Source organism: Castor canadensis, chromosome 4 (assembly GCF_047511655.1).
Source record: "Castor canadensis chromosome 4, mCasCan1.hap1v2, whole genome shotgun sequence".
Taxonomy (NCBI): Eukaryota; Metazoa; Chordata; class Mammalia; order Rodentia; family Castoridae; genus Castor; species Castor canadensis.
In genome coordinates this window covers 176,295,807-176,311,143 of record NC_133389.1, presented here as the reverse complement: position 1 = coordinate 176,311,143, position 15,337 = coordinate 176,295,807, and the positions used below count along the sequence as shown (strand labels likewise).

At 35.8% G+C, this 15,337-nt stretch overlaps 1 protein-coding gene across 17 annotated transcripts in view; it reads left to right on the top strand.

Annotated features, from left to right (window-relative positions):
* Nucleotides 1-15,337, top strand: part of Trip12 (thyroid hormone receptor interactor 12) — a 144,052-nt gene that overhangs the window by 48,023 nt on the left and 80,692 nt on the right. For 10 of the 17 annotated variants that reach the window (XM_074071922.1, XM_074071923.1, XM_074071929.1 and 7 more), the window contains exons 3-4: nt 6,748-6,873; nt 7,665-8,467. In XM_074071922.1, the coding sequence (XP_073928023.1) occupies nt 6,748-6,873; nt 7,665-8,467 (929 nt within the window). The remainder of the gene's footprint in view (nt 1-6,747; nt 6,874-7,664; nt 8,468-15,337) is intronic. The other 7 variants (XM_074071935.1, XM_074071936.1, XM_074071934.1 and 4 more) reach the window with 2 other exon arrangements.

Here is a 15,337-nt window from a genome sequence, read left to right as displayed (position 1 = left end):
CCTCTTGCCCTAACTAAACAGCAAGCTTTGTGTTAGAGGACTATTTTCATGTAATACAGAAAGCAAAACAAAAACGTTCCTTTCTTAGAAGATTAAAGAAAAAGTTGTGTTTTCTTCTGTCTTTCTCATGTAGCATCTCCAAACCCTTAAGACATTTGTTTTGATCTGTATATAATTAGGGACAGGAATATCAGAATGGATAGGAAAATTTTAATAACTGTAGAAGCATACCTTTTACTTTGATCACTGAGTCTGTAGTTCGAGCTATATTTTGTCAATTTAGGTACTCCAATATCTGTGCTCAGTCTTCCCACATCCTTAAAAGGAAAATAAGGGGGTCATTTGACAATTGGGGTAGATAATGTTTAATGCAAAGTTTAATATAATGTTTATAACATGAGCACCTTAATAAATATGTATCTTGTGTTTCTCAGGAATTTATAGAAGTCATTATAGCTCATACGATACCAAGTCCCACATCTCTAATGGATCACCAGTCACTTTCTTAGTTAATTTCTTTGGTGGGACTAGAGTTTGAACTCACGGTTTCATGCTTGCAAAGCAGGCACTCTACTGCTTGAGCCACACTCCAGCTGTGCCACCATTCACCTTTTGATTATTCTGCTGTTTCTTGCCTAAACCCAATACTTCATAAGGTGTGTAGGGGTGAAGGAAAGTTGAGCTGTAAGAGTTGAACCTTTTTAGGGACACTTTTCCCCGTGGCTCTCATTCCCTTTAAACCCTCTACATTTTTTTCCACAATAATGCAAACATTTCAGTTTATTTATCCACACCCCTTAAAATCCAGATCATTGAAAATATAATTTGTTGCTTTTCCTCATTGTGTCTGATCCTGCCAATCTCTTACTATAATTTTCTTTTTTTTTGGCAGCACTGGTGTTTGAATTCAGGGTCTCATGCTTGCTAGACAGGTGCTTTTACCACTTGAGCCCATTTGCCAGCCTTTTTTTTGTGATGGGTTTTTTTCAAGATAGGGTCTCAAGAACTATTTGCCTGGGGCTAGCTTTGAACTGCAGTCCTCCTGATCTCTGCCTCATGAGTAGCTAAAATTACAGTCATGAGCCACTAGCACCTTGCTCTTAAAATAAATTATTATTAAGGACAAACCTATAGTCCTGTTCTTTCAACCTTGTTTTCTAATGGGTCTCTACGTTTGAACAGTTCATATCATTTGCTAGATTGTATGTAATTTTCATAGGTTCCTGCTTTCTACTTTTGCTTATATTCTGCTTTTGACTCAAATGCTCTTTTTTTGTAGCTTTTCATTCTTCACGGTCAGGCTTAAAAGCTGTGTGTTCTGTAAAGCCTATATTCTATTTCTCTTCCTGGTTAGGAACTTGAGTAGCGTACCTAGCAGATAGATGACTTCATTTTATGAGACTCTGATCTCTTTGAGGCCAGGAACTAGACTGTATGTTACTGTATTTCTATGCCTTTCACAAATTGCACATATTTCATAATATACCTAACATAACTGTCAAATCCAGTGTTCCCTGTCTATAATGTATGGATAGAGTATAAATGTCTTCATTATTATGCTCCTGTACTGAGATGAATTAACAAATAAATAAAATCCCTGCCTACATACTGTTTAGAAATATCAGCATCATGTACCAGCATTTCACAAAGATAATATAAATAAAAGGAAAACAATTGACAGCCAAATAACACTTCTTATGCCTGGCTACAGGGATCTGTCAGTGTATTCAGTGCTTGCATCTGCAATTGAGTTTACTGAATGTGACAGGGTCAACAACAGACTTAATGCCATAAGTGGCATTTTGTGTAGACTTTGAAAGTGATGCATGACTATTAATAGAACTGCAATATATATATATATAAAAAGTCATATATATGACTTTATTATAAAGTCATTGTTTATTTACATGCATTTTTGGAAAATTTAACATGTAAAAAATTATTCAAAATGAATGTAAGCCAATAAATTACAAACATATTTCATCCTATGTCACTGCTACATTTTTAGGTTTTCTCATAAGATGACATGTCACATATTACCAAGGCTATTGGAAAAATATTGCTGAGGGAACAGTTTTTTATTGTCTTCTTTTTTGCAGTGCTGGAAATTGAACCTAGGGCCTTGCAGCACTAGGCAAGCGGTCTACCAGTGAGCTATACACTCAGCCCTGTGTTAACTGTTCTGTATGTTGTGTAATTGCTTCTTTGCTAGCTACACTTGTGAAATGCCTTATTCCTTACCATATGTTCCTGGGGACAGTACTACTGCTGTTTAGAAATACTGCTTTATTATAAATGATGGAGTCATTTGGGCTAGGCTAGTGTTCTGTAACTAAACATAGAAATATGATTGCATAACCATTTTGTTGTCAGAGTAGAGTAACGGTACCTTTTATAGTGAGTTTTTTTAGCGATTGAAAATGAACTTTCTTCCTTGATTACTGAAAATCAACATGTGTCTTGCAGGGTTTTATTTATATAAAAACTTTTGGAAGATGAAATTATAATTGTATAAATATGTAAATATGAAAATGCACGTCTTTATATTTTTATGCACAGACAGTCCACTGATGCTTGGCAGTATATACTTTGTTGTTGTTTTTGGAGACAGGTCTCTCTGTAGCCTGGGCTGGTCTTAAACTCAAGATCTTCCTGTTTCAGTCTCAAGTGCTGGGATTACACCAGCCATGTCTGCTACAAATTGAAACATTTTAAAATGCATAATGTAAGGAATTACATAACTAATTGTAATTCTTTCTTAATTTTTAATATTAAGGAAAAATAACCCTTGATACAAGATAGGTATCTTTTCAGTCTCCTGAGAGAGATTTTTTTTTTTAATTTTTATTTTTTTATTATTCATATGTGCATACAATGCTTGGGTCATTTCTCCCCCCTGCCCCCACCCCCTCCCTTACAACACACCCTACCCTCTCCCTCTCCCCCCCCACCCCCTCGCTACGCAGCGAAACTATTTTGCCCTTATCTCTAATTTTGTTGAAGAGAGAGTATAAGCAATAATAGGAAGGAACAAGGGTTTTTTCTAGTTGAGCTAAGGATAGCTATACAGGGAGTTGACTCACACTGATTTCTTGTGCATGTGTGTTACCTTCTAGGTTAATTCTTTTTGATCTAACCTTTTGAGAGAGATTTTTTGGTTGTTTTATTTTGTTTTGGTGCTGGGAATTGACCCCAAGGCCTCATATATGCTAAGCACATGCTCTAAAGCTGACCACCCCCAGTCCCTAGAGATGGTTCTTAATCCTTTGGACTACCAAAGATTTGTTAACTAGCAGAAAAAGTGAATTAGAGTTTCTAGAAGGGTATAGTCAATACTGTGTGTCTAAAAGTCAACCAGAGGCATTGGAGGCTTGATTTCAAGATAATCTTGAAAGCACATACCCTAGAATTGATTATACCTTGTTTTGTTGCAACTATATACTTAGTAAATAAGGAAATGATGTCAGTTTAATGTGGAAGTAGTGTTGGTTCATAGGCAGTTTTCTCAACAGTGTTAATATGTAAACTAAAATGAGGAAAGACGTTTCAATTACAGAGGTAGATTCAGTAATATATGAAGACTTTACAAAAGCTCTGCAAATCTTGCAGGAATGATATAGTTTAGTGTATGTCTTAGCTATTCTGGGAGCTCCCAGAACCACTGTGCTTTACACTGTCAAAAACCCTGTCTAGAATCTCAAAGCCATGTGCTCCATGTTTATAAAGAAGATGGCCCAAAAAAAAAAAAATTCTCTACCTGAGAATTGTATTTTTAATTTTGTTGAAACTTGTCTTAAAATGTCTGCAAACATGTACACTTAAAAGAGAAGTACGTTGATAAAACTCCAAAGGGAGTATTGACTGGTAACTGTTCTAAATCTTAGTGGAGATTTCATCCTAAGAAGGATAAGTAAAAACTTATTTTGCAGTGTTAGAGATAAAACCCAGGGCCTTGAGCGTACGAGGTAACTGCTCTTCCCCTGAGCTATGCCCCCCCCCCGCCCCCCGCCCCGCATCTACCCCCCCAGCCAGAGATTTAATTTTATTTTAAAGTCAATGATGTTTTTGTTTGGAATCTCATTACAAAATAACAGGTTTGATGGCTCTATGTCCAGTCTTATTTCTACCATTAGTCCTGTTGCTATTTTTTTGGGGTGATTTTATGGAGCATGAGGTTTTTTTCTAGCAGCAATCATATGTTGCAGAAGTTTCTGATCTCTCTCTATCTTCCCCCCCCCCCCACCAACACACACACACTCACTCACTCACTTGAATCCCTGTGCTTGACTTAACAGATGGCCTTATTCTAGTGCTCACGTTTGTAGTGAATATGATGCTTTCTAATAAACATTAATGTTGAGCAATCCAGGTTTGATAAATGAGGGAGATGGTGAAATGACATACGGAGGCTTCTTTAGCTCAAGTACTTGGATATTTTACTTGGCTATTCTGCATTGGACATCATTATTTTATGGCCATTTACTTTGCAATATTCTGAGCATTAATAATTTATAAATGGATATGATAAAATAGAGCCCAACTTTGAGAGGCCCCATATTGTCACTTCATGGTACCATCTGGTTGTCTGTTCCTTGTGCTAAGACAGGATTGGAAAACTACAGCCCATGGGTCGAGTCTGGCTTACTGCCTGGTTTTGTAAATAAAAATTTGATTGCTTCATAGCTATGCTCATTTGTTTATATATTGTCTACATCTGTTTTTATGACATAGTATTGTCCTTTGTTAAACAAGTAGGCAGGCAGAAGGATAGTAATAGTGATCAATGCTTTGATACAACTAAACAATAATAAGTATATTTTTATAATATCAATCTTCAGTGAGTACATCATATTATAAGTCATTTTGGGTATGACCATTGTGAGTGAGCATTGTTGGATTTAAGCCTGTTTCATAAACTTCATTTTTCTGAGATGACTGAATACTATTTGCTTTTTTGTGACCTGATACTGAGAGCTTACCTGCTAAATTCTTTACTTGTGGGTGTCAGTAAAGTCATTATAAATGCAGTAGATTTAGGTAGATATGAATTTAGATGTGGCCCTGAGTTCATTTTCCAACACTTCAACAAACAAGAGATAGATGTGTTTTAAAACAAAGAATAATCTGAGTTAAAAAAAAAAAATAACTGCTGCTTCTATAGTAGGAGCGACAGGTAGATGTGGATTAGTTTCTGATGAAAATCAAGAGTAATCTTGTGATATAGTGGGGATATGTAACAATATTTTTTAAAGATTGACCTTGGAGTGTTTTAAATATTATTTGAATTGATAATTTTTCTTCAACAGGATTTTTAAAATTGTAATTCCTTGTAAAAACGAGAATGTAAAGAACCTGAATATACTCATTATTCCTTGGTTATTAAATGTGGTTCCCTGGAAACAGAACATCATACCTCTCTGTTTAAATAACTGGAGTAATTTTAAAAGTTAAAATTTGATGCTGAAGATCAAACCCAGGGCTTCGCTCACGCAAAAAGCACAGGCTATTCCACTGTGTGACACTCTCAGTCAGAATTTAAAACATTTTTAAATTTAATGTTTAAATTTTTAAGTGACATTAAATAAAAAGTCTTGGGTATTAATAAAGTTTTGTTCTCAGTTCTCATTAATATTTTTTAATGTCTCATGGACAACATCAGCTTTTCTGAATATATATTAATACATGCTTCCTTTTTCTCATGTATACCTTATTTAGCCCTTCCTTGAGGCTTAAAACAAAAAAAGTTGAAAAAACAATTTCAACAATTGTTGAAAAACGTCTTTCAAACTAATTTTTAGAACAGTCCTGGCATAAAGTTTTGACTTATTATAAATGTAGCCATATCAATGATGGATGCTTTGAATGTGTTCTGAATATTCTGTGGTAATTCTATAAGTATCGTTGTAGGACTGTGTGTGTGTGTGTGTGTGTGTGTGTGTGTGTGTGTTTTGTGTTTGGCACTTTAAGATCTTAACACACAACTATCTTGATTTTGTGTATGCTTATTATTTGTGCTTCTGATGATTTTCTTTGTGAAATCAGTTTGAAAATTGGTTCATTTGCCTCTTCATTTATGTTCTTAACCTAAATTATCATCATGTGAATTACAAATTGCCTTTTCTATAAACTTTTAAAAGCCATCACAGTCACATTGCCTATTAAAATTTTTTTAGATTATAAGTTTAAATTTATTTTAACTGGTAAGAATTGCACAAGTTTATGAGGTACTATGTGATATTTTGATACATGTACACATTGTATAATATTCAAATCAGGTTAACATATCATTACTTATCCTTTATAGTAAAAATATTTAAACTATATTTTTGAAAAATACAGTACATTATTATCTATAGCCTTCCCTCTGGGCAGTAGCATTTATTGTCTATTAAAAGTAATGTTCAGCTCTAAAGTCTGGATTTTTAAAAATGAAAATGTCGTATATTTGATGTCCGTAGCAAAATTGCTGAAAAGTTCGTTATTTCTTAAGTAGCCAAAATATAACATGTAGCGATGACAACTGATAATACTAAGAAATATTAACCATCATTTGTGGAGGGGGTTGCTTCGAAGAAGCAGTTTCTTTGGTCAGATTGTTTGGTAGAATACTTTTACGAATATTTGGAAGAAGAGTAGGTCAATGAAGAATTGGGAGGCTTTTTTAAAATGTAAAAATATTTCATTTTCAATATTGTATTTTGCAACTCAGTGTCCTGATAGATTTCTGTTTTGATTTTCTGCTGACAGGTCACATTTAGGGCAGGCAAAACATAAGGGATATAGCCCTCCTGAGAATAGAAAATCTAATTCTAAGGCACCCAAATTGCAGTCTAATACTACTTCTGAACTGACAAGGGGACACCTTTCTAAAAGGTAAATTTTCACATTGCTTATACATTTTCAAGACACTTGCTTTCCAGTCATTGCATAATACTAAAGCTTACCAGGTTATCCCAAAACATTATGACACATTTTCATTATTTTCTGAGTATACCTTTCAGGGTTAATAATTTATCACCTTGGCAGTGATATCAGTGCAGTATGCTCTCTAGACAACCATTATAGGTGGCATCTAAAAATGCCACTAACCATTTTCTTCAATTACTGTTGTTAGAGCCATGGTTCAGGTCAGTGATTAATAAGATCTAATTGGTAGGCGTTTTTGGAAAGTAATGTTACTGTGAAGAATTTCGTAGTGTCACAGGATAATTTCTTATCTTTTTAAAAGTACATATATTAATGCTCATTTCTTCTAAGCTTTGACAAAGCAGTTTGTCAAATTCATTGTGAACAGACTATCAGTATTCTAGTTTTTACTGGTTGTGAGCCACTAAGCATTCTTTTTCTTATAATCTTAACTCTTTGTTTTGCGGTTAAGAGTGTTAGAGTCAGTAATCTCGTGCTAAAGAATACTCTTACGTACCAATCAATTATTTACCATGCAAACAAAATAACACTTTCATTTTTTTTCCTTCCACATTTGAGCTATTTGAAACCTCTGTTTTTTAAATAATGGACTTACCAGGAAAATTTTTGCCTTCCCCTCCTTTTTTTTTTCTCCAAGTGCTTATTTGCAGACATTTAAGAAGTTAGGAAATGAGTATTACATGCCAGGTTTACTTATGACAGGCTGCTGCTAACTGTTTTCTTATCTAACCTCTTAGAAGCTGCAGTTCGTCATCTGCTGTCACAGTTCCACAATCAGAGGATCCAGACAGAGCCAATACTTCAGGAAGGCAAAAAACGGGGCAGGTGCCTAAGAAAGACAATTCTCGAGGAGTGAAACGCAGTGCTAGTCCAGACTATAACAGGACCAGTTCTCCTAGCTCTGCAAAAAAACCCAAAGCACTTCAGCATATTGAGTCTCCCTCAGAAACAAATAAGCCACATAGTAAGTCAAAGAAGAGACACTTAGACCAGGAGCAACAACTGAAATCTGCACAATCACCATCAACAAGCAAGGTTTATACCAGAAAGAGTGGGGCCACTGGTAGTTCACGGAGTCAGAAAAGAAAGAGGACAGAGAGTTCTTGTGTAAAGAGTGGTTCTGGGTCCGAATCAACTGGTGCTGAAGAGAGATCTGCAAAACCTACCAAGCTGGCTTCAAAATCTGCCACCTCAGCCAAAGCTGGGTGTAGCACCATCACTGATTCTTCCTCTGCTGCCTCAACTTCTTCCTCATCTTCTGCTGTTGCCTCGGCCTCTTCCACTGTACCACCAGGTGCCAGGGTGAAACAAGGAAAAGACCAGAACAAGGCCAGGCGTTCCCGTTCGGCATCCAGTCCCAGTCCCAGAAGAAGTAGCAGGGAAAAGGAACAGAGTAAAACTGGTGGCTCTTCAAAATTTGATTGGGCTGCTCGTTTCAGCCCTAAAGTTAGCCTTCCTAAAACAAAACTGTCTCTTCCAGGGTCTTCTAAGTCAGAGACATCAAAACCTGGACCTTCTGGATTACAGGCCAAATTAGCAAGTAAGTTTCTGGAAAGACCTTTTTCTGTAGTTAAAGAAAATCTCTTGGTTGGTCAAAGTAAATTATGCTTTCGAGTTTTATTTTTTTAGTCTTGACTCGGTCTTAGATTTATTACTGAATTTGTATATAACAATATATGGAAATTGATAATACCGTTAGCTGAAGTATTCTGTTTTAAGAAATCCAAAAATGAGGAAATAGAATAAGGAAGCTTTGTTTGTTTGTTTGTTTGGTCTTTTGAGACAGGGTCTTGCTATATAGCCCCAAGCAGCTGGCCTCAAACTCTGGATCCTCCTGCCTTGGCCTCCTGAGTGCTGGGATTAAGGGAGTATGCCACCATGCCTGGCACAGGAAGTTTTTTATTTTACCTTGGCAGTATTGGGGTTTGAACTCAGGGCCTCACATTTGCTAGGCAGGTGCTCTACCCCTTGAGGCACTCCATCAGCCCAGGAAAATTTTTTTTTTGACTGTCTTTCCTTTGGAGTGGTTTTAGATGGACATTTTGATAAAGCTAGAACATTTTATTATTACAGGATTTTTAAATAGTGTCTACTAGCATTCTTGTCAAAATACTGAATCAGATTTAAGCTCTGTTTAATTTAACACTACCATCTATAACTACTTTGGTTGATTCAACGGTAGTTAACTGTTGAGAAGAATACAAATGGACATTATATAAAAATCTTTTAACACATATCTTAGGGTTGTTACCAAAGTAACATCTTTTAGTTTGAACTTGTAGAACTTTGTCCCATTTGTTACATTGAATATGTAGCACATGTGTATTAAAACGTTTCAGTTTAAAGGTACTGGAAATGGGTTACTACTTTCTACATTGGTATTTTGAAGTTAAAAGAAAATAAAAGGCCAGAGTAAAAAAAGTACAACCCTCTGTCCCGCAAAGGTTTCTTGACAATTGAAGTTATTTTTGTCAGCTCTTAAACACTTTCTCCCCTCTTTGCTTTTAAGTGCAGTAGAAGCATGTGTGTATCTCCATGTGGGTGTATCTATTTAGTTGGGATGTAAACCCCTTTGCTAGTGGATTGCATTGAGTTTACATTGAATTCTAGGGGATTCACTCCTTCACTTAAAGCGCTCATGCCATTCAGGTCTTATTTCTAGGATAGTTCTGGGACCAGGGGACAGCAGATGGTACTTGAGTGTTATGGCCTTAACTCATCTTTGGAGATCAGCTTTTCTGATAGGCTGACTTTTAAAAGAATACCTGGTCCTACCAGTGGCTGATTAATGTGGCTTCCTTGGTTGTGAGGGAACTCTCACTCAGGAGACATCAAGATTTCTGGCAGTATCGCTGAACCATGAACAAACCAGTCCAGATGATTTTATTAAACCTACTCTACACATGGTCACAAATTCATTTAGTATTTTATAACTCATTTCATGGGCTGGAAGTGTGGCTTAATTGGTAGAGTGCCCGAGTTTAACTCTCAGTACTGTCAAAAAGAAAAAAAGTCCCAAAACACAAAATCAAAAAGTCATTTCATAGTTTTCTTCACTTCACAGAATCTGTGTATTCTGCTGTTACTATATCGCATTTCCAGTCTCATTGCCACTGTAATTCTAATCTCTTAATTATAGCCTAGCTGCTGGAATAAGAGAAGGAACCAGCATTTGCTTAGCAGCTAGAAAGTGCCATGTGTTTTGCATACATAGTCAGTGTTCTTTTCAAAATGGTAGTGCTTTAGTATAGCTATTTGGAAAAATGTATTCTAAACAGGTGAAATAACTCCCCGGAGTAACATTTTGTAAGTGGAAGAAACAGGAATGTATTGTGACTTTGAACCCCTTGCTTTCTCATGCACTTACTTTTTAACTTTTTTTTTTTTTTTCTTAATCTATGTTAGAGCTTGTGTTTTACTGTTAGAAAATGATTGGGTCATTTGAATCTACAGAGGAAAGGGGATTTTGATTCTTTGCTGGTGTTGATTAATTTTAGGAGGCAGCTGTGTTCACCACTGTACCTGTAGTGCCACATGGCCTGGTCTTTAGGGATGAGTACTTTGCATGTCCCAGGATTCCTATTACACCACTCACCATAGATTCGCTTCTTTACAAATAAGTGAAAAATCTCACAAAAAATAACAGCAAATGTTCATTGCACTTGAACGTCCTTGACAGTTGTTCTGAATACGTTATGTGGATCACCATCATTAGCTTTGTATGGCAAGTATTACTACTCCCAGCTTATAGATCTGAAAAGGACAGTTGGTCAAGTTGATAGAGCCCGGAGTCAAACTCAGGCCATTTAGAAGTTGGTCACGAGTATAAAATGCACAGGAGTGAGCAGATGGGGAGAGCTAAGTCTGAAAAGGATTCTTGGAGTCAGATAGGGTGCATCTTAGGCATGATAAAATGTGTACCTTCGGGAAAATGATTGTGTAAGACACCAGAGGCTTGCCAGATAATTTTATTTAAGGATATAAAGGCAAACTGAGTTTTTATAGTGATGTCTGGATTTAAAAATAATTGTAAAGGTAGAGAATTCTTAACCTAGAGCCCATCTTTTGGATTTAAAACCTATGTCTGCCATCTTACCAGGTGTGGTGATCACGGGAATGTTTGTAACATTTTTATTGTAAAATGCACATAATAGCTATTTGAAGAATGTGCAGCGACTTAACATGTACTTAGTACATGGGCATCACAAAATTTAGAATACACAACTGAAGTTGAATGTCTTTAAGGCAGAAAACATACTGATCACAAAGTTGAGAATGAAGGACCCATGAATCCTAACTGTTGATCAGTTTAAGGTAGTTAATTTTAGATTAAGAAGACTTAGATTTAAAGTTCTGTTATCTTGTGCTAGTTTTGTGAAGTTGAACAAATAATTCAACTATACTTACAATGCTAAATTTATCCCAAATCTTACTTACAAAATAAGTCATTGTCAACCAAAAAATAAGAGAATAAATGTATGAACAACTTTGTAAAATTAAAGTACCATGTAATACATCAATTTATAGTGGTGTATTCAGAGTTAGAGTCATATATTTGAAGCCTTTTGTATACATCCAGGTTTTTTTTGCTTGTTAACATTAAAGGGCAAATTTAGGTTAACTAGGGGATAGGTTGACAAGCAGATTTCTGATTAGGATAAATTTGGAAAAATGTTAGTTTAAAAAAATGGAGTAGGCTACTTTTGTGAGATTACAAAAATATTTCGAATTGGGTAGATTATTTTTTTCTGGGTGTTTGTTTTCTTCCAACTTTAAGATTCAGTGAATCTGTTAATCAAATGTCATATGTTTCCTCAGGTAAAGGCTTATTCTAAGACATGGTTGGTGAATAGAAGATGTTCATAGTAAAGGGAAAAAAAATTTTGTTGAAATTGTAGAAATACTGGTATCTTCAAGATGCTTTATGGAAAACTGTTGTTCTTGGTGAAATATTATTCAAGGAGATTGAGGTTGTGCATTGACATACTTCATGACTTTCCAACAGTTTTCTGTAACTTTTGCTTAATCCAGTGTTTTGCAGACTTATTTGACTATCTGTTACTATCTAGGGAAGCCAGTACTGCTTCAGCAACTGTCCAACAGCAATGACCAAGTTCCCGATGAGGAACCAGGGTAGCAAGAGCACTAGTGAAACAACTGCTTTAGTGATAGGATTCCTGAATCATTGCTGCTCACCAGCTGCAGAGTGACTAAAAGAGCTCTAGGAGAGGTCATCCTGTATCACTTGGTAGAAAGGTGAAAAAAGAGAGGGTTATGTGGTCATTTTTCGTATGCACTAGGAAGTTATTAGAGCTGTCTGTGAGCCATATCAGTAAAAGAAAATTCTGAAAATTTGTTTGACATCAATGTAAAACTGGTAAGACAGTATAATGATTAGGATGGTTTTAAGCTATTTTATTTCTTGACATACTGCGTTAAATAATTTCATAATTTGGCTTGCCAGTGTATTTTGCTAATCCTCTTTTGGCTAGCTTGCTTCTTTATTGACCCGTTTACCTGTTTGTTTATTTATTAACACTGGGCTGAACTCAGGGCCTGGCACTTCTTAGGTAGACCCTCTACTGCTTGAGCCACTCTACTGGTGCCTTTCGCGTTGGTTACTTTTGTGAAAGGATCTTGTATTTTTCTGGGGCCGGCCTGGACCATGATCTCCTGTTTGTGCTTCCCCATGTAGTAGCTGGGATGATAGTCATGTCTAGCCATTTGTCCTGAAGCCTCCCTGCTTCCCCACCTGCTGTCCACCCCCCCTCCAGTCTTTACCCCCTGAGTAGCTGGGATTACAGGCTTGAGCCACTATACCCAACCTAAAATAAGCTAATTAAAAGAAAAATTTAGTAATTTAAAAGTGAAAAGTACATGATAGAATAAAAAATAGTTAATCAAAATCTGCATAATTAGAAACAGAAAAATTTAAAGGTATTACATTTACAGTTTGATGTGACTATTTATAGTTCTAGTCTAATCTCCATTATCTAAAGTGGACTTCATGTACACAGTATGAATTAACATTTTAGTAGCTAGCAGCTTATTCCCATCTCAGGTTTCATACTCTCTTGGTGACATGCATATAGCCTGTGACCATTATTAGAAGTAGATAAGAAATCAGGCAGATTCCAAATTCTGGGAAGATAATTCAGCTTGGATTAGGACTCTTTCTTTCAGTCTTAAATATGTTACTTTGCAACTTTATCTTTAGCATTGAGGGACCAAATAAGAATGAGTTGAGCAAGAGAGAAATTTAGATATTAGGTTCTTGGTTTTCTTTTGCCTGGAAGCGAGGGGGTGGGGGAGTAGGGGGGAGAAATGGCCAAACATTGTATGCACATACGAATAAACAAAAAAAGGGGGGAAAAAGAGATTCTTGGTTTTCATCAAGGATCATCCATATCGAGTTGAAAAAGTTTTGTCTTTGAACTTTAGGAGGTGTTTATTTGGCAGGTAGCTTAAAAGGAAAGGTTTGAGTGTCAAGAGTTCTCTATATTACAAGGCAACTGTTAAAATAAGTTAGCACTTTAATAGTTTAATTATATGTAACCACTTTGAAAAATTACTAGCAAAGAAAAATTTTGAAGCTTTAACAAATTCATTAAATTAAGAGTGAATTATAAATGAGAACACATATTTGTGTATATTAAGTCAGAATCAGAATTAACCTCGCCAAATTTTTTTCTTCTTAATTTTTTTGGTAGTTCTGGTATAACTCAGAGCCTTGTTATTGCCAGGCAGGTGCTCTATTGCTTTAGCCACACCCCCAGCCCACCAAATTTCATTTTATTAAACTTACATGTTATTTAAAATTGCTCTTACATGTTCTTGCCTTTGTATTCAGTAATAGTCTTGATACTTCTGATCCTAAAATGGTTGTTACTAAAAAATAAAAAAAACCACAAAATCATATTTTATTATGCATATGGTAGTAGGGACTGAATCTGGGGTCTTAAACTTCCTAGGCAACAGTATCATTATAGACACCAAAGGCTGCTTCTTTATAATATAGAACACTTTTATTTGGTGTGTCTCTTGTCCAGATTTTTCTCTTTATATTTATCCGTACTTAAGATCAGTTTATAGTCAGTTATATAAGTTTTTTAAATGGAAGTTAAGAGCCTGGTGGCTCTTTAGCACTTGGAAGGCTAAAGCAGGATTGCAGGTTTGAGACAGTCTAGGCTATCTATCTTGAAACAAAGTACACACATACACAATGGCAAAAAGCCCAACATCATGTCTTGTCACATTGCCCTTTCCCATAGTTTTGTATTTACTTCGACCTCTAATTTATGTGCTTTTTATGCCCATTGTCGATGTGTGTAATTTTTTTTCCAGCTTGATTGTTCTATTTCATTCTCCTTATGGAAAATGAGAATTTTGCATTCTAACCTAACCTGACCCTTGTGCTCACTGAACACATCACTTCCCATTTCCTAGTCATAAGCAGTACATACCATTTATATTACCATGAATACATAAAATAAATGTTATCTACGCTGAGCCATGTAGGAATATTTTCTTTTTTTAATCACACTTTTTTCCCGTAATGATTTTTTGTTTTTTTTTCTATGAATACAGCATTTCCTCAATTCCATAGTCTTACTAATTGTCTAAATAATTTTTCAAGCTATCTACATGCGTCTATTTTATCTTCTAAAGACATGCAGCTTCTGGATGGTTATGCTACTTTTTTTCTTTTTTCTTTTTTCTTTTAACCTTTAGTAGTTTCTTTTCAGTTTCCTCTCTGTCCACTCCTTACCCGCCCCCCAATCTTTTTTTTTTTTTTTTTTTGAGACAGAGTCTTGCTGTGTTTCCCAGGCTGGGTTTAAATCTGAGCTCTTTCTGTCTTAGCCTCCCAAGTGCTGGGTTACAGGCATGTGTCACCACCCCTAGCTATTTTTAAAAGTTCTGAATGTCTGATTATACCATCTTGGTACATGTTTGACAGATTGGTTGAATACAGAGTTCTGGATTGGGAATTACTATTTTCCTTCAGGGTTTTTTTTGGGGGGGAAGGGGTTGTACTGGGGTTTGAACTCAGGGCCTCATGCTTGCTAGGCAGGCACTGTACTTGAGTCACCCCTCCAGCCCTGTTTTGTGTTGGTATTTATTTTGGAAATTATTTGCCTGGGTTGAGTTTGATCCTCCTGAGCTCTGCCTCCTGAGTAGCTAGGTAGGATTACAGGCATGAGTCTCTGGCACTCAGCTTTTCCATTAGAATTTTGAAGAACTACAATATCTTCTAGTTTTCAGTATTGGAACCTATTTCAATTCATTTGAATTCATTTCAATTCAATGAATTCATCAATTCATTCCTATTTCTGACTTGTGTAACTTGTTTTTATGGAAGCTTGAGGTTTTACCCTTTAATATTTAGAAATATGATGTTACACATTGTTGT